Genomic DNA, 20,272 nt, shown 5'->3' with positions numbered 1-20,272 from the left:
AAGAATGCTTGGTTTGAAATTCCCGCGAGCGGTCTTTGTAAGCGAATTGCTAACTGCCACGTCTGCTTCTGTATAATGCTTGCCTGCCCATATATAAGAACGTAGTTGTAAGCGCTCGGCGCAGCTCTCGTTTGCAGCTCCTTGTGGGCACTGTGTCGCTGGACACTTTAAGAGTTCGCCCCTGCGCAGGTTAAACTTGGCCAATAAAGTAACATCTTTGATACCCTGAAAGTCTCCGATATTTGTTCTCGAGTTTGTTGGATGCTACATTTTGGAGGCCCCAGCGAGATCACAGGTCGGAGACTGAAGGGACGGCTCGAGCCGGGTGAGTAGTGAGGATCCTCTTTCTGTTCCCGGTTTCGGCTCCGGAGTAGGGAAACTACCCTGTGGTGGTAGGCGGGACGCCGCCTGGGAGTTTTTGTTACTGGGAAAGAAAGTTCCGTGACTGGTCACATTAAAGAGAGGGAACTTTTGCGCCGCGCCGCGCTGCGATTGAAATATTTGAGTGTGTGAGTGAACGAGCTCGTGAATGACTGTGTTTGTAGCCCCACGGGGAAACCTACCGGGCATGAGAGGGCCCTAACCTGCGGTTCCTGTGTCAGGTCATACGGCATAATGGCTGGCAGTCTAACCTGGAGTCTGATCGGGCAGCCTTAGCCAAGATCGACATCACCTGCGAGAGGGCAGGCCAGGCGGGCGAGTGACTGTGTTCTGTGTCTTGTTTTGTCTGTGCGTTGTGTCACAAGTTGACTTCTGAATTACATGCCTAATTCGTGTGTGAGGGATATTGCCTTGTCTGTCGCCTTGTTGGTTTGTATTATTTGTCTCTTCTCCTATCTCCCGGACCTCATCAGAATGGGACAACAAGAATCGGTGCCAGGCTCACCCCTCGACTGTTTGCTAAAGAACTTCTCAGATTTCCAGAGGAGGGCGAGGGGTTATGGTGGACCCTCGCCAGATCCAGAGTTCCTCCGCACCCTTAGTCAACTCGAGTGGCCTGCATTTGATGTTGGGTGGCCCTCGGAGGGGACCTTTGACTTGCCTACCCTCTTTGCTGTTCGAGCCACAGTATACAGGGTTCCCCATCCAGATCAGTTTCTCTATATAGATGTCTGGGTCGACATCGCCACCGAGCGGCCCCGGCACACCAAGAAGTGTCAGGGTGGAAATCAGAGAGGGAGGTGGGCGGTGTGCCTAGCATCAGCGGGGAATAAGGCGAAAGGGAGGGGAACTGAGACCCAGGTCACCGCATCAGGCGGGCCCCCGGGATGGTCGAGACTACCCCGTCTTACCAGGGCCGCTGGAGGACCATTTAGATCCTGTGAATGCACCCCCGCCTTATCCCCGGAAGGAGGAGCCTGATTCTTCCTTGCAGGAGATAGGTGGAGTTTCCAGCCCGCCACATACACGAGGGGGAACTCGCTATGGAACGGGCGCAGGGGGCGCCGCCATCTTGCCTCCTCCGGGAGGCACCGCCACGTTGCCTTTGGCGGGGGGCGCCGCCATTTTGCCTCCTCTTGGAGGCGCCGCCATCTTGCCGCTCCGGGAAGCGCCCCCGGCACCGGATGCCCCGCCGCGGGCACCACCACAGTTAATCTATGTTCCCTTTTCCACTAGTGATTTGTATAATTGGAAGCATCAGAATCCCCCATTTTCTGAGAAACCCCAGGGATTGATTTCCCTCCTAGAAACTATTTTCAGGACTCACCAGCCAACCTGGGACGATTGTCAGCAGATTTTGCAGACTCTCTTTACATCAGAGGAAAGAGACCGTGTTATAAGGGAGGTGGCAAAATCTGTATTAGGACAGGAGGGGGAGACAATAGCTGGTAGAAGTGAGATTGAGGACATCCTCCCCTCTCAACCCCCTGCTTTGGACCCTAATACTACTGGGGGAAGAGATGCGCTCCCCCAGTACCGCAGGGTTCTGTTAAGGGGATTAAAGGCGGCAGCAAGGAAGCCTACCAATTTTAGCAAAGTCAGTTAATGGCTCAGAGAAAAGAAAATTTACATATGAAAGATAGAAGGTCAGAGGAGAGGGGCCAAGAAGATCTAGGTATTAAGACTGCTGCTGGCTGGTTAGAGTTCCTGCAGCCCCAGGGGATCCACTCCTGTGAGTGAAATGGGAAAAGTGCGCCTGAACTGGCATCGCTATCTTGAATCGGTCAAGAAACCAGATTCGGTGGAGGAAAAACCCCTACTGGGGCAGGGCAATATCCTTTTCGGAGACTTTTTTAGTGAGAGTAAGGCCAGAAGGCCAGTCTGCTAGATGTTATCTGGCACGTACTCTGTTTTGTACATTGGATCTGTTAAACTGGAAAAGCTCAAACCCTTCTTATGGACATAACCCTGCTAAAATGACTGATTTGATTGTGTCTGTTTTTTTGCCACTTATCTTCTCAATTGGGCAGACATAGGAGCCTTAAGGAATTCTTTGCTTCAGTAAGGGGGGATGAGCAGAGGCTGGTGTTGGATAAAGCAAATGAAAAGGCTTGGAGATTAAACCAAGAAAATCCAAATGGGGCTCTGAGCCTTCCCAGGGCAATACCTATAACTGAGCCCAACTGGGACCCTTAAGTGGATGGCCTTTCTCTCTTAGAGCATTATAAGGCATCCCTAAACAGAAAGTCTAAGTAAGTGCAGGCCATGCAACAAAAGTCCACAGAGGACTCTTCCCAACACTAAGAAACAGTTAAGGAGATTCCCGAGGATGGCAAGTGACTGCTGCATTTGAATTCCAAGCTTTGGGCTCACTGCTAATCCACTGTGTGAGGCTCTGAAGGGACCAGAATATAACCCTTTAAAGTGGACAAAGGAGCGCACTCAGGCTTTTGAGTCTCTGAAAGTGCACCTGGCTTCATCACCAGACTGGAATTGTCTCATGGAAAGAGAGTGAATGTGTGTATCAACTCAAGAAATCACACAGAAGGTTAGTAAAATCCTAGGAATTAAGTGAAGACTCCCGTGCCGCATCCCCTGACCGCTCTAAGACCCTGGGCGGAGGGGGAGAGAGGAACCACGAACTGTCGGAGACACCAATCAGAATCGGTGAGTGCCACATGCTGAGTCTAAGTACTGAGTTTAAGTATAATCCTTCCCAGTGTGGGAAAGGAACCAGGATTAAAAAAAAAGATTAATGGTTAAATCTGAATGTGTAAAAATTATGTGTAAAGAATGTGAAAGTTTTAAACCTGGAGTAGAGGAAACCTGAATTGTTTTCTGGTTTTGTAGGAAACGAGCAAGATTTCTAACATTGGTGTTGTTTCTAATCAGAAACCTTCTGTACTTTAAGACCTAGGAAAGGTTGCCTGTAACCGGTTGGGGAGGATGCCTTTGCCACTCGGGACCCAGGCAGGGTCATTTGGGGCTGATAAGTGCTTCAGCCATGGGCAAAGCAGCATGTCTCTGCCAAAAGACCGGGCCTGAAGAAGCATGTCTCTGTGCAAGAGAATGCCCCTACCTGTGTACTGTTCTGGAAACTCTGTGTTTTGGATTTTGCTCTGTATCTGCTCTAAAAAAAGAAATTAAGAATTCCAGGGAAGGTTAAAACTTCACACTCTATAGGAAAGTAAATAGGAAAGTGAAAGATACGTAAATGAAAAAAGGTGTATAAAAAGAAAGAATAAAAGGTTTGTAAATGTTAAAAAGGTCCATGGAAAACTGTAAAGATAAATGGAAAAGTGAAAGTTTTAGAAAAAAATTTATGTGGTGTGTGTTAGTAATGAAAGGTATAAGGCATAAAGATACAATCTTGGTGGATATCAGAAGCTGTATAAAATAAAGGGTTTGTGAATGTTGCAGAAAGTCTGTGGAAGTGAAGGTTTTAAGAAGTCCGGTGGATATCAGAAGGGAAAAGATTTTCCTTCAGGCTTTGTATTTTTCTCCCTACCTGATCCCTCCAGAATTTGGCATTCTGAAGGAGTGAATGATAATATAAAGTTTCTTTGCATAAAACCAATAAGACCGGTCGTTAATAGTGGTTTTGTTAACTGAGACTTTGACTGGAATGTCACACCTGAAGGAGGCATGTATGGGTTCTGGTCGTCACCAGAAAGCCCTGAGGAACTGGGATTGACTTGTGAAGCTAGCGTAAGCCCACGAAAAAAGCCTGGTACTTTGGTTGGTTGTGTGGTTCATGGCAGTCTTTCCAGGGAAGGAACGAAGGTTGCTTTCCTGAAAGATGGCTAAAAGGAACCTGTAAGCACAATGGAAGCCTCAAGGATTTGAGTGAAACAACTGGTACAGGCGAAGCCAGATGGCAAATGTGTGACTCTGCTTCTGTGCTCCAGGGGGGCGGACTGAGAAGTCAATCTAAAGGCTCCCTGTGTGAGTTCCAGCAAGGTAGACTCAAGGATCATAAGTGATCCAGGCTGCTCTTGGTGTGTTTATGCAAACAAACAGTCAAAATTAAAAGCGGGACTCAAAGTAGTCCCCCGTAATAAGTGAGGGTGATCTTAAGGAGAAAAATTGTGTTTCAAGGAGAATCACAATGCTTAGTATTGGACATCAGAATGGTGCAGCTAACTGTCTTAAAAGTTTGTTTTCATTTGAAAGTTGAAAACTAGGTTTGTAATATCACCAAAGATGTACAATTTATAGGTATGGAGGACCTGTGAAATTGCCATTGCTAAATGTTATTGCAGGAAGGACCTTGCAATTGAGTTTCTTCCCAAAAGACAGTTTCACAGGCACAGAGACTGATTTAGGGATTGTTGTGTGAATTTAACCTGTATGTTCTTCTGTTTTCATAGGGCATATGCCTATTACCTGAGTAATTGATTGAATGAGTGAGTGAATATAAACCTGGCTTAAGGAGCCCATTTTCATCATCACCCCCTGAGACTCAACGGTTTGGCTAAACTGAGTGGTTGGGTTAGTAAACGGTTTGGGCGGTCTGTGGGCTTCACCTAAAACTAATTTTGCCTTTTCTGTCTTGACGGCTTGGACAAAAAGGGCCCAGGTATCTGAAAGGAGGGAAATCCTAACATATTCCCCTCAGCCCGAGTGAAGTATAGCGGGCCACAAGTTTCGGATAGGTGTAGCATGCCTTGTACACCTTCCTCCAGATAAGCCATTCCTTACTTAAGTCCCTGCCTTTGTCATTTAGTGGTTATGATTTAATTGTGCCTTCCAACTTTTTCCAAATCTGCCACCTCCAGAATAGGACCAGGATGCCAACGGTCCAGTAATGCCAGCCTTTGGGCACCGAGCCTGAGACTTCCTGGTGACAGCCAACTGACCAGGATTCTGTAAGGTCTCTCTCTCCCCTTACAGGAAGGACTCCCTCCGTGCTGCACACCACCCCCCCCTTTCAGGGCACCCCTGACCCATGGGTGGGTAAAACAATGTCCATTTTTCAGCCGGAAGCAGTTACAAGAAGATGAGACCTTCGTCCATTGTCCTTTAAAAGAATTTAAAGTGGGTATATCTAAAAGGAGGGTGCAGCCAAAGGGTCCCCAAATAGAGATTTGGAGGACAAAATCCCCAGAAAATCAATTAGAAGAAAAAGTAGACTGGACCTTGGGATGTACTCCTGCTAGCAATCACTATAGGGCCCTACATTTTAAATAGGGTCATAGCCCTTATTAAAGAAAGAATAGAAGTAGTAAAGCTAATGGTTGTATCCCAACCCTATACTATGATTCCTGATGATGAAGAGTCAAGGGTTTGACAAACCCCCAAGAGAAAACGGGGGAATGTTGGGAACAAGGAAATTAAGAACTAAATTTAACCTTAATAGACAAGAACCACATTGTAGCTAAAAAGAAATGATAAAAGAGACAGAGTACAGTTAAAGCAAACATCCCGTGTCTAGCAGACGCTCTCCCCTGGGTAGGCTAGATAAGCAGTGCTTTGTAGTTTTTAATGAGAAAATAGAAAACTAGCTAGCTAGAGCCAGGAGATTACTAGGTTAATGAACAAACAGCCTGCCTTCCTGCCTTATGAAAGAATGCTTGGTTTGAAATTCCCGCGCGAGGTCTTTGTAAGCGAATTGCTAACTGCCATGTATGCTTCTGTATAATGCTTGCCTGCCCATATATAAGAACGTAGTTGTAAGCGCTCGGCGCAGCTCTCGTTTGCAGCTCCTTGTGGGCACTGTGTCGCTGGACACTTTAAGAGTTCGCCCCTGCGCAGGTTAAACTTGGCCAATAAAGTAACATCTTTGATACCCTGAAAGTCTCCGATATTTGTTCTCGAGTTTGCTGGATGCTACATTGAATATGTTCCTAATCTTACTGAATTGACAATGCCATACTAATCATCATCTCACCAATATATCAGTGATTTGTGTGAAACTCACAAACTGTTTCAATATGATAATTACAATACCATTTTCACACTAACAAAAATACCAAGAACTTTGTCAGAATTTACTTCTGCCAAGTTTTCCAACAATTTATTTCTTAATTGATATTGACATTACAAGTAGACTCCCATTTCTTTTATATCATCCATCTTTTAATTTCAAAGGTTTGTCCTATATTCCTGCAACATTTTTGTTGTATGTAGTTTGGGATAACTAGGTTATTAGTCTATATTTCAGATTTGCTAATGTGGGCACACCCCCATTTATTGCAATGTGCTGTGTTGAGCTTTAGAGAACACACATTTGAAATAACAGAAAGGAAAGACCCTCCACTAGCAAAAGACAAAGTTGAGTCGCATGCAACTCAACCAAGGCTCACATAATGGTTTACATTTTTTAATCAATAAAATATTTTTTTTAAAAGATTTTATTTATTTATTTTTAGAGAGGGAAGGGAGGGAGAAAGAGAGAGAGAGAAACATCCATGTGCGGTTGCTGGGGGCCATGGCCTACAACCCTGGTATGTGGCACTGGGAATCAAACCTGCGACACTTTGGTTCACAGCCCACGCTCAATCCACTGAGTTACGCCAGCCAGGGCTAATAAAATATTTTTAAGTTAAGGTATGTATATTGTTATTTCTCACATAGTGTTATTGAATATTTAATAGACTGCAATGTGTATTTTGGAAGAAACTAATTAGTGTGAATAGTTTTATTAGCATATTCAGTTGGTTAGTCTGGAACTTTACATACACTTCCTAGGTTAAGTTCCTGTAATTCACGTCTTTGATGTCTTCAAACTGTACTCCATTTTGGGAAAAAAAAAAAAAGTGTAATTTAAGTTAGAGGCATATCAAATCAGTGAGGAATCCAGTCACACTGCAGCTCAGACACAGCTAAGATTTCTGGCTGCGTCAGGCACAGATGCACTTATATATTAGTGTTTTTTATTACATTTAACTTGCAATGAGGGTCCTACTGATGCAGGATACAGACCATTAGGGAGTGGAGCAACATTCCCCAACCACGTTCGCCCGAAGGAGGCACGTAACCCATGGTCTGAATCAAAAGTCCTAGCAGGCGTAGCAGAGACTTCCTCAACCAAGACATGATGTTCCCCGGGTGGGCTATAGAACAGCTTTAATATTCTCAGGGTATTCTTGGGGTGTACACCCGCACAGACACTCCTGGAGTCCGCTGGGGAAATACACAGTCCCAGCCTTGGAGTGTGCAACCGGGAGGTAGGCGTGGAATATCAGAAGGCAGTGTCAATCAAGGCTCAGAACAGGCAGTTTCCTTGGAGCCCTACTCTAGGGCGGGACTTCCGTCGGTCTCCTGGCGGGCATTTCCTCTTCTCTTAGTTTCTGTTATCGGCTCAGGATCTCGTGGTCACAGGAAGGGAAGGGAAAGGCGCCAGAGTGCTGCTCCCCGCAGAAGCTGTGAGGCCAAGCACGCTGCCCGGGGTCTGGCGTGAGCATTGGGACAGAAACCTCAGTACGAGGGACACCCTCCTCGTCCGCCGCTCCCGCCGCTCCCGCCCCTCTCGGGCCACGGATGGCGGCGACCATGCTGAGGCGCGCGGCTAAGGTGAGTGCACGCCCCTTGGCCCTCAGCCCACCGACCCAAGCATCCGGGGTGCAGGGCGCCTTTCACGACCTACAGTCCAGGCCTGGGCCTCGGGGATCCTAGGCGCTACTGGGTGATCCACGGTGTAACGGGTGGGCGATGGTGACCGGCCGAGATCTCGCCTTCTAAACACGTGCAGGTATCGTTGACCCCAAAGACCCGCACACCTGGGCTCGGCCTTATATCTGCTTTAAACAGTCCAAGGCGGAGTCACGTCCTGACTGGGAGGCAGAAGTGTTGCACCTTCATTCTAATGGTCCTGGGAGCCCGGGATATTCGCGAATCCAAAGAGACACAGGCTGTGTCTTGGTTTTGAAAATCTTTTAGATTCTTGTCAGATAGAAAAGCGACGGGCGTGTGGTAATGAGGACAGTGAGGCACAGGAAGAGGAGCCCTTGTCCAAGGTCACAGAGTTGGTAAGAGGCCTCGCTGAGGAGACACTTGGCCGGAGGTCTCCAAACTCCACGGCTGGCCTGGGATACAGCAGAGACCTGCTTACCTGGAGCTGAGGGTGGTTGCTTGCTTCTTCCCACAGGTTCTGAAGTTGACAAGCATTATCAAACTAGACAAGGAAGTATAGGGTGTCCCAGTCCCTACCTGGTGGTGACATTACTGTATAGTGTCTAAAGACACTTCACTTGGTAATTTTCCAACTTTCAAATGAGCAGACCCTGGGGATACCCCAATTCTGAGTGCAGGTCTCAGGAAATACCAAGGTGTTCCCATTTCTGGTGTCAGCATAAGAAATATTCAAACTACAGAGACATTCTTAAATGTTTATTTGAGCCAAACTGATGACCATTTCCAGGAAACAAAAAGACAACTGTGAAAATGCTTCGGAAAATGGCAGTTTCACCACTTATTTTATACATCAGAATCAAAAGGGAAGAGATGTAAATTGGGAACTGGAAATCCATTGGTGATGGATTAGGGAGGTAGGAGAAAACAAAACAGGAAAATCCTTGGTGTTAAATAAAAGGTAAAGGTGAATGGACACACAATTCCTCTACATTACTGGGTGTTAGGTAGTTAATCTTTAGTTAATTTACACAATAATAACCCAGAGCAGTACCTTGATCTCTGCTCTGCTGCAGTGTTTGTGCCCTGAGTAGTAAGAAGAAAGGAAAGGAAATTATCCTGACATTCCAAGGGTGTGTTGACAAAAGTGCTGAAATACTAAGATGGGTTCAGGAAAGGTAAAAATTTAATTTCTTCAGGGAAGATACAGGCCCAGGACAAAAACACTTGTCATGATTCGCTTTTGGTTAGATTTAATTTCAGACCCGATATAGGGGTCTTTTCAGTCTTTTAGTTTGTAAGGCCATCTGGGAGAAGTCCATTAAGCTGTGCAGTTTTAGTGTGTGCCCCCTTTTGTTCTTGGTCCACACACGCAACCAGCATAAGCATTGAAGGCAAGTTATCTGGAAGGTACATCTGCACTTAATAATGGTTGGAGATGCCACAGAGCTGGGAATGGCTACCTCAATTCTCCTTTGTGTTGAAAACAAGATCTAAAGGGGTCAAGAATCAGACTTGTAAAGTGGCCAATTGATAATTTGGGTATCTATTAGGGAGATGATGGGACATTTGCATAAGAAAAAAGGAGTTGGTCTTTCCTGGTGTACCATGCTCTATTTGGATGCATAGTGGAGTATGGGGGTTAATGGAGGAGGCAGGGATCCCTGGGCCAGATGAGTTCTATGATCCAGAGGAGAGAGCTGATGGACCTGAATTGGGCCTCACAGGTAGTGTTACAGAAAATAACTCACACGCGGGAAAGATGGCGAGACACAAACTTTTATTACGCACAGGCTCAGAGGGGTTAACTACCCAAATTCTGAGCAAAGAGCTTAAGCTGGAGTTTCCTTTAAATGTTACAAGGCAAAAAGGGAGGGGGGAAACAACGGCTAAAGCAAGCATACAGAAGCAGAAGCGAAGGTTAATGCTTTGGCCTTGAGATAACTATTTCCTTGGGAACGCCTGCTGATCAGCTCCTACCTAAAAACAGCTACTGCTCAGCTGTGTCCTGTCACATTAAAACAAAAGGCACTGAAATTTTGCAAGTGTTACAGAGAGCACTGCTTATCAAGGAAGCTGCAGAGCATAGAAGCTTTTTCATGGGGTTTTCTTTTCCTACCACAGTAGGAGAAAAGGTTGGATTCTTTGTCCATCTTTTCCTTTTTTTGAATGTATTTGTTCCCACTACTATTTATGTCCCTCATACCTTCTTGTATGGCTATCCACGCCCTCCCCTTTACATTTTTTAAAGAAGGGCAAGTATAGTTTCAGATTTTTCAGTTGCAGGAAGAAAGGAGGGGGTTCAAAATCACCCCAGCATTTTTGGTCCTAGCAGCTGGGCTGGGGAAGATGGTGGTAGGTTAATTCTTTTCGTGAATATTAGAAGGTTCTTTCAATTCGTACTTTTATAAGTTAAAAAGAGCAGTAAGTGGAAACATCTTTTGAGCAGCTAATATATTGGTCTATAAATCTATGGAAGAGTCGAGGATAGAATTAATACAAAAGTGGTGGCTCTTCTATGCAGGAGGGTGAAAGGGCAGAGCTGAGGGAGTGAACCTGGGGTGTAAAATTGTGAAGCCGGGAGAGATCTCACAGGGGTGTGCACAACTAGAGGGAGTGTAAGCTGATGGCCCTGGGTTCTTGGTGTTTGGATTTAAGGGTGAAGCCCAATTTGGAAGCATGATCTGGGAGAGTCGGTGGAATTATTTAGCAGGAAGGATGGGGCCCTACAGGCAGGGCCCTGAGTTTAAATGTCATTCATCTGCCTCCCTTCCTCTCATCCTGCTGCCTTTGCTGAAGGCGATGTAAGTAATGAATGAGACTGATGAGAGACAGCAGGCAGCTCTGGCAGGAAGCTCTGTTGTCTTCTCTGATGGGGGGCATTGGAAGGGTTTGAGCCTGGGGAAGAGTGTGATAGGGCACATCAGACAGACTGTTCCACATTCATTTGTATTAATTCTGACAGGATCTTGTGACCTTTGAGGATGTCGCCGTGCACCTCTCCAAGAAAGAATGGCTCCTCCTGGATGAGTCTCAGAGACGCCTGTACCTCGATGTGATGTTGGATAACTATGGTCTTGTATCATCTCTGGGTAAGACATCAACTCTCCCTACACACTCTTCTTTTCCTTGCCTGTCCACCCCTTCCTCAGGGTTGCAGCTTGCTTCTCCTATATGAAGCTCTAAGTGTCCTCACCTGACTTGTACCCAGGGAGTGGTGGACAGCAGCAGTTAGTCTCAGGCTTACCACATCTGCAGGGGTCCATTTTCTTGTAGTTAATTGTGCCAGATTTTAATAAACTCACAATTTAAAAAAAAAGAAAAGACCCTCCATCTCACAGTGATCTGTACAAGGCTTTGCATTTCCTTTGTGCCCTTCATTCCTCGGGGATTTCTCTTGTCTTTCCATGTGGTCTTTGGGCAATATATGCTTCCCCAGTTTTTCAGTCAGAGGTTTTGAGGCTTTATTTCCCTGCACTAGAACCCTGGGTTACAGGGTCTATCTTGCTTTCCAGTTGTTCCTCCTGGTTTATCTGCATGCTAATGTGGGACCTCCTGCTCCACCAGCCGCTGCCTTGCCTTGTGTCCTATCCATCTCTGCCCTTTCTACAGGTGTGGATGAATGTTTCTTCTTTAACCCCTTGGTTGTCAGGTGTCCATACAGTTTTGATTTTCTGGCAGTCCTGATTATTTTTTTATTTCATGCCAGCTGTTACAGGTGCAAATCAGTGATGAGAAAACCTGCCTATAGGTCAGTATGTGCTTTACTAGCTTTTGTTTTTCTTTAGGTTGCTGCTGTGGAGCAGAGGATGTGGAGACACCCAATGAACAAAATATTACTGTAAGAGTCTCAAAGGCTATGAATCTTAAGACAGCACTGTCTTCCCGGAAGAGCCACCCCTGTGAGAGTTGTGGGTGTGTCTTGAGAAATATTTTCTTCTTGGTTAACCAGCAGGGAAACCAACGGGGCCCAACACAGCTGAGGTGTGGGGCATGTGCAAAATCATTTTATTTCAGTGCATGGAGTCACCAGTACCAGGAGCAGGGCGCAACACAGAATGGTTTCATAAGAAGTGTAGACAGGGTCTCACTTGAAAAGAGCAGCAATTTCTATGTGCCCAGGGATCCTCGTAGGTCTAGTCTGATTGGAAAATACTTGCTCATCAGTTCTGGACGTCGTGAGCAACTGGCTGCTTGCTCCATGTCTAGAGGAAACAAAATCTCTAAGTCTGGAATGACTTTTAACACTACAAAATATTACATCCCAAGAAAGGGCAAGAAGACAATTGGTTGTGATGACAAACTTGTTGAGAACCAGAGATTCCTTACTGGAAGAAAGCGTTTTTTGTGTTGTGAATGTGGGAAGTCTTTTATTGGAATTTCTGCCCTCCGTGTTCATCAGAGACTTCACACTGGAGAAGGGGTTTATAAATGTGGTCAATGTGGGAAATCTTTTACACAAAATATCATCCTCCGTCGTCATCAGAAAGTTCACACTGGAGAAAGTCCTTATGAGTGCGGTCAGTGTGGAAAATCTTTTACCCATAGTAGTTCCCTCCATCTTCATCACAGAGATCACATTAGAGACAGGTATTATGAGTGCAGTCAGTGTGGAAGATCTTTTCCCAATTGGTATGGTTTTCATTGTCATCAGCGAGTTCACACTGGAGAAAAACCTTATGAATGTAGTGAATGTAAGAAGTGTTTTGGGCAGAGCTCCGCCCTTATTCAGCACTACAGAGTTCATTCTGGAGAAAAACCGTTATGGAAAACATACAATTAGCTCTGCCTTTTGTCATTGAAGTGTTAGCACTGGATAAAGGCTTTTTGAGTGCAGTGAAGTTCTGTAATCTTTCACCAGTAATTCTGCTGGTATTATCAGAGTTCACAAAGGAGAGAGGCTTTATGAGTGCTCTAAATGTAGGATATCCTGTAGCTATAGCAGTCACCCATATTAATATTGAATAGTTCACTCAAAAGAAAGGCCTTATGAGTGCAGTGACTGTGGGAAGTCTTTTTCTTGTATCAGTAATTTCCATTATTGTGAGAACACTGTAGAAATGCCTGTTGAGTGCTTGTGAATATGGGGAATCTTACAGTAGCCATGATTTCCATTTCACCAGAATTCACAATGACTGAGTCTTTATAAGTTAAGTAACTTTGGAAAATCTTTTGTCACTTTGTTATATATTTGAGAGTTCACAGGGGTGAAAGGTTTTATATATACAAGCAATATGATAATTTTATTTTCTTATAACACCAAGCTCCTTTATTCAGAGATTCCACTCTGGGGAAGAGCTTTATGAGTACAGTGAATGTTGGAAATGCTTTTTCTACCCTTTTTTTTACTTATCAGAGAGGTCACACAGGATATAGGCCTTATGGGCACATCAAATTTAAATATTTTATCTTAGAGTCATAATCACTTTAATCACAGTTCAAACTGGTTAAAGGCTGCACATGTAAAGTGAAGTTGGAAGATCTGTAGCAATAAGTTTATACCCTTGGAATGTTGGAGTGTTCTCACTGTGTAAATGGTTATATTTTTGGAAATGTGTTTGTTTTCCAGTGCAGGAACACTGAAGAGAATTTTCTGAGGAACCTCAGAATTTAATTTTATATGTTCACAGTGTGGACATGTCTCAGATTTTAATGTTTAAATTTCTGAAGAACCTAACAAGATAGAAACTAAACCAGCTGTGACTTTACACATTCTTACTCGTAGTGTATGGGGGTTGTTTCTCCCCATCTAACAAAATCTTGAGTGTTTTATATTTGTCAGTTCTAGTTCTTTTTATATGTTCATCATGCTCTCTCTGTTGTTTTAGTTGCATTTCCCTAAGGATTTAAAATGAGCATTTTTGTAGGTGTGTATGCACTACTGATATGTTTTTAGTATATTGTGTGCTCACATAATTTACCTTTTGTACTAATTACAGCTAAGTCCTGTAACAGGATATAAAACAATAAAGATATGTGTTACAATGTCACCATTTCACTCCTTCAATATCATGTAGTTTTCTCTATGGAAAATTGTATTGTTGGAATAATTGTCTTTAATAATGGAAACTATTCCTAATTATTAGGAATTTTGATGTACAAACATAGTAATACATATCATATACTTTGCAGAATACTCTGCATTATTAACACTTTATCACTCTTGTAAGTGCAAACAGTAATATAATAAAAAGCAAGGGACTAACCACAGCCCTGATGAGGGCCAATAGAGGTAACCAAATTCTGTAAGCACTTACCGGTGGTATTAGTATTCCAGGATTTGCTTTTTGGTGATGATTATGTTTTTAGTTCATCCATCAGTAAGTCCATAACAGTTAGTGTATTTCTCAGGAAGTCAAATATCAGGAACATAAAGGGCTTTTTCAGGTCACACGCAGAAGTCAGGCACAAGAGGCTTGATTCAAAGTCATTAGTGCGGTTGCAGAGCTGGGGACATTCCCTATTGTGGCATATTAAGGCCTCAGCACAGGGCAGGGGGATAGTAAAGACCAAGAAAATGGGAAACTTAGCTGTTGCTCCTGTTTTCAGTATTGCAATTTAATGTAATTTCTGCATTTTTTCTGGGAAAAATGGGTTACCAGGCATTTGATGGGTGAGAATGCTTAACATCTACCTCACAGTCTTCATGGGAACCCTATGTCTCAGTTCCAGTGGTTTCTCCTGGGGAAACTACTTTGAGCTTTAGCTGCATTTTGTCTACCTCCTTTTTAAGTTTAACACAACTAGGCAGTAAGGAGTCCCCTATGATTCATGGCAGAGTCTTTCTGCACGTTCACTTACATTTTTATGACAGGCTTTGATTTTATCCACTGTGGTGAATTTAATGCTTCAATTTGACCCATCTTTTTTTTTTTTTTTGTACATGCCACTGACATGCACTCTGCAGAATTGAGGATGGCTGGATGTGACACCTTGGGCATACTCAGAAGTGACCCTGGAGACCTATAATATTGTTATCTCCTTCCTGGAGTGTTCACATCTTCTTAATTTAGGAAACTCGGTGCCCACTTGATCTCCTCCAGTCAGTCCTATCCAGGACTGGCTAGAGGAGACAGTGGTGCTCACCATCCATTCTCTGCAGCCATGACCATGTTCAACAACCACATCCTCCTGTCCAATGTCCCTGTGTCTGCACCCCCTTTGGGTAAGAACATAGTCCTGACGAAAGCCCTCACTACAGTGCCCAGTACACTGGTCACAACTGTGATTCTTAGTCCTAAGTTCTCCAGATGGTCAGATTAGCCATATTAAGTTGAGTCCATGTCTTTATGGTTCAGTAGAATTATGGCTCATGGGCTTTTTCAGAAGATGGTGAGTCTGGAGCATCTTTGGTGATTTACAATCTTTCCATGGCATTTTTTTAAATGACATAATGGATTTAAAGGAACCAGGTGGCATGTATGGACACTGAAAATCTTTTGTCATTTCCTCCTCTCTGTCAGTACAGTGTCTTGGATTAGTGCTGTATCTTTAAAAACCGTCTAAATGTTAATGAGTTTCCGTATACTTCTGATGGAGAGTAAGGGAGATAGAAAAAGAAACATCCACGTGTGAGAATTCTATCTATTCCTTCTCACGTGACTATTACTGGTGACCATGACCATAGTCCATGCATGTTCCCTGACCTAGAAACAAACTGGTGACCTTCCAGTTCACACACTGGCATTCAATCCACTGAGCCACACCAGCCAGGGCCAAAAATTACTTTTTGTACATGAAACTTCTCACTGAATTTTCTGAGGTAAGATGTTTGGTTTTGGGTTTTTTTTTAAGATTTTATTTATTTGTTTTTAGAGAGGGAAGGGAGGGAGAGAGAGAGAGAAACATCAATGTGTGGTTGCTGGGGTTCATGGCCTACAACCCAGGCATGTACCCTGACTGGGAATCGAACCTGTGACATTTTGGTTCGCAGCCTGTGCTCAATCCACTGACTACGCCAGCCAGGCTAAGATATTTTTTTTAAACTCTATGAAGATTAACGTGTACCTGGAAATAGTGGTCAAATACAAAATGTACAGTTTTGTGCCAGAATGGCTGTGATATTGCCATCTTAAGGTTTCAAAAGTGAGCATGTGAACACAAGAAACACTTTGGATTCTGTATTTCTGCACCTTGCAGGGAAATGATAATCATTTTACCTGTCAATGCAATAATAATTTCTGCATGGGGACTAGAGATTATTTCTGTAAAAGAATTATGGATTGGCCCTAGTTGGTGTGGCTTAGTGGATTGAATGTGGGCCTGCGAACCAGAGGGTCACCAGTTTAATTCCCAGTCAGGGCGCATGTGTGGGTTGCAGGCCAGGTCCCCCAGTAGGGGACGCGTGAGAGGCAACCATTGATGTTTCTTTCCTCTTTCTCCCTCCCTTCCCATCTCGCTAAAAATAAATAAAATATTTTTAAAAAGAGTTATGGATTGAGCTAACTAAAGGTAATAATGTTGATGGAATTATGTCATGAATATTACTAAAATAACTATATGGCAAAATGCTCTATGTAGCCTAAGAACAGGTAAGACAGACTAACTTGAGCTATGGCCCTGCTGGAAACGGCTACCCTGAATATCTTTCTTCAAAGTGTGGGTCCTTTTCATTCCAGACAACTGGAAGAAAAATAGTGAGGTGAGAAATTCAGAAGAGTTAAAGCCATGACACCATGTTTCGTTTCTTCAATAATCATTTACTAATTATGTCACCTGTTTCATAGTCTCATCTTGGCCTTAGGGAAGCTTTGGCTAATGTAGTTTGACTCCATGGCCAGGTTGTAGGGCAAATTGCAGAAATTACTTCATTCAATAGGCCTCATTGGCCCTCTCACTGTCAGGAGGTCTGTGTCAGGATTGTACCTTTTATCAAAGAATAGGGCAGGCCTGCCTCTGGTCAGCAATGTCCCAGGAATACTCTGCATGCATGCAGCTCATCTTTGGGGCCAGGTTGCCCTCGATGACAATATATTGCTCTAGGTGTTCACCAGCTTTCAGATGACGGGGTCATCTGTTTTGTTGAGGTGTGGAAGATAGTCTTCGAGCTCCACAGGGGCTTGTTGCTTTTCTGGGGATGACCTCAAAGGCTTTATCATATTCTAGGGCCATACATCACTCTATGTCCTGTGGCTCTGACACTTCCAAGTAGAAATCTTCATTAATTAAAGAGAGTCCATTTCTGTTTTCCCTCTCTTCCTAAGAATTTCAGTCTCATAGTTATGGATGACAGCTTAGGCAGACATGGTTCAACTCTTCACACAACCACATCAAAATTACAACTAAAATATAGAACAACCATGACTCAGAACTGTCAGATACGGAGTTGAATGGAAGTCTGAGAACAAGGGCATTAAAGAAATCTCATCCATCCAGAACTGGCAGAAGGGGCAGAGATGAGGGGAGAGCTGGTCCCTCACTGATGTGTGGTGCATAAAAATTCAGTAGGGATATCTTGGCAGCAAGGAGTCCAGAGCCACATGAGGCTCCCCAGCCCAGGGTTCCAGAGCCATGAGGATACATCCCCATAACTTTAGTCTTTAAAAACAAGTCAGGATTCTGTTGGTGCAAGAAAATGGAAGTCCCAAGCAATTTCTCTTAAAGACCCCAGACAGAGGCTCACCTACTCAGACTCAGTCCCTCTGACTTCCAGCATCTGTATAGCAGCTTGAAAGTCACCTTTGGTATACGGGGAGACACTGAAGCGTCTGGCCTCAAGGTGAGCAGAGGCCATGGGCCCTTTTGTAAACCTTTTCCCCTGCCTCCCATAGCCACAGCAAGAGCCATACCTGAGACCAACAACCTGGCTAACTGGGTTTGACCTGCTATAAAGACTGCCCCACCCAGCTTACGGGCCAATCCAAACTGCTTTTCCATCAAACAAAAAACACCAGGCTTCAGTGAGTCCCAGGCCTGGCACTAGCAGCAGCTGGCCTAGGTTCATAGCACAGCTTTGCCTGGGAATCTCCAAGCCCAGCCCAAGTAGCAGCCATCTCCGATTGCTTTATAGCTCAGGCAGGGTGGCTGACCTTGGCCTGAACCACCTGGGGAACCCCAGGGACAGAGCTCCCAGTGGACAGCTACAGACCACGTCAATGCACCACCATTCTTCCCCTGCATAGTTGATCTTCCATGGATGGCAAAGTTGGTGGTCAGTGGTCACAGTCAATCCTTGCTTCTGACTACCCTGGGTAAATGATGAGTTAAAGAAATATTAAGAATCCTCCCAGTTTATGCCTGAGCCGTGACCTCTTATTGTAAGAATGAAATATAGGTGTGCTGTCTCCCAGGGAGAACTAGCCCTTCTCCACGGAACACTAAGCACCACTGATTTTTAACTTAGTACCTGTGAGCTCTAATTGTTCCCTTGGGAAAGAACTGGCTATTCTCCTGGAGGAAATGGTTGGTCAGTGGAGTCACGAAAGTGGCGCATAGCCACTTTTGTCTAAAACATATTTAAGCAGAGCCCCCAAAGTGAGACTTTGGAATCCCACCTGAGGGAAGAATGCTTTACTCAGAACTGTTTCCAGATGCGGGGGGCCTCTGCCCGCAGGCCCCCCACCCCAGCCGCCACGGATGATAATAAGTCTACCAAGACACCATCTGCTTGGGGAGGAAAGGTGGCCAATCTCTCAAAGGAGAACAGTCAAGAGCCTTTTCCTCAATGGGCTTTTATTGGGTTGTTTTTGCACAGGAATACAGGTAAAGCTCATCAATCATTGTCAGGCAGTAAGGATCAAATAATAGATAGCATACAAAAAACCACGAGGGCTTATTCCGAGTCAGGGTCCATTAGCTAAAGTGCTACAAAACTTTGGGAAACAAACTCATTTCCTGCTCAGACCCTTATAATTTAATTGAGAACATTCTTAACAAAGCAGGTTTCACAGGATTTTAGGTATTCTTTCTTAGGCCTGATTGCGCTGGGGAAACCCGCCCCTTCCAACACAGACAGGGATGCACTGCCCTCTGTCATTGTTTCAGGCTTAAGTCAGACATGGGAAGTAAGGCAGTTGAGAGATTAGGAGGCTTCTCACAGACAGAATAAGGACTCAGTCTATGTCAAAGCCAAGGGGTGAGGGTCCATCGGCCCCTTTTGTTATAGCCTCCCAAGTCCTTCACTGGGGGCCCCTGTGATTGTGCCTGTTTAAGTCATCCCTCCCTTGAGGAATCTTACCCATCATTGGCTAACCGATCATGCATTGGGGGCCAGGCAGGGTGAAGTAAAAGGGGCAGAAGAGGTGCCCCAGCCAGGGAGATAAGCTTTGTCTCCTTAGTGGCTTATGATCCCAAGGTTGCTCACTCAGCCTTAGCCATGGAGGGGTTAAAGCTTCTGAAATGAGGCAGGGAAGTTCCCAACACCCAGATGAACCCCCCTAATGCGGCTGCCTCTGGGATTTCCCAGCATCTGTATTCGGGTGTTGGTGATTTTCCCATCTGGTGATGTATGTTCTTGATTCTTGTTTTCTATTTGCTCTTGCTTAACAAATTGCTTAACTATTCACCTTTGACTTGGAGTCTTTATTGTCTGCAAATCTGAGCCTCCAAATTAAGTAGCCATGATCTCATATGTGCCTCTTAACAGCACTGTAAATTCCTCCCATTGATCTTCTGACAGCATCCAAGGCTCTACAAGAGACTGGTGTACTCAGTCCACACAAAAGGCGCACCTTGAGTACTCAGCTTGGGTGACAGAAGAAGATGTGCCACTAGACCATACAGGACACCTACTACATTAGGCCACACTACCAAGACACAGAGTCAAAGCACCTCTACCTAATACATATAAACAAACACAGGAAGGCTGCCAAAACGAGGAGACAAAGAAACGTGGCCCAGAGGGGAGGTGGGAGGGGATAACGGGGGGAGGGGAAGGGTTTTCAGGAATAACTATGAAAGACACATAGACAAAACCAAGTGGAGATGGAAGCAGAGGAGGGAGGTGGGGATGGTCTTGGTGGAGTGTGGTGGTGGGGGGAATGCAGACAACTATACTTGAACAACAATAAAATTTTTAAAAAAATTTTTGGGGAGACCTCAGTCAAGATGGAGGCATAGGTAGACACACTGTGCCTCCTCACACAACCAAGATAGGGACAATAACAATTTAGAAACAGAATAACAACCATAACTGACAACCAAGAAGTTAAAATAGACACATTCATCCAGACTGGTAGAAGGGGCGGAGTCAGGCAGCCGGGTGCAGGTCTCAGCGTGTAGAGCAGAGAGCATTGGGATGGGGCGCGCAAGACCGCAGTGGGCAGACCCTGAGCTTGCAAGCGGCAGCTGGCAGACCTCTGCTGAGGGGTGGCAATCAGCA

The 20,272-nt window shown here is 44.8% G+C and overlaps 1 protein-coding gene across 1 annotated transcript in view; it reads left to right on the top strand.

The window, feature by feature from the left end:
• The first annotated feature begins 7,662 nt into the window (after positions 1-7,662).
• Positions 7,663-20,272, top strand: part of LOC123826149 (zinc finger protein 211-like) — a 105,445-nt gene continuing 92,835 nt past the window's right edge. Inside the window, exons 1-2 of the mRNA XM_045850103.1 lie at positions 7,663-7,896; positions 10,919-11,045. Of these exons, the coding sequence (XP_045706059.1) occupies positions 7,864-7,896; positions 10,919-11,045 (160 nt within the window). The 5' untranslated portion in view covers positions 7,663-7,863. The remainder of the gene's footprint in view (positions 7,897-10,918; positions 11,046-20,272) is intronic.

This window comes from Phyllostomus hastatus, unplaced genomic scaffold (assembly GCF_019186645.2).
Source record: "Phyllostomus hastatus isolate PE091 unplaced genomic scaffold, TTU_PhHast_1.1 phas_contig_133, whole genome shotgun sequence".
NCBI classification, from domain to species: domain Eukaryota; kingdom Metazoa; phylum Chordata; class Mammalia; order Chiroptera; family Phyllostomidae; genus Phyllostomus; species Phyllostomus hastatus.
The sequence above is the reverse complement of the archived record's forward strand: the minus strand, read 5'-3'. Positions and strand labels throughout refer to the sequence as shown.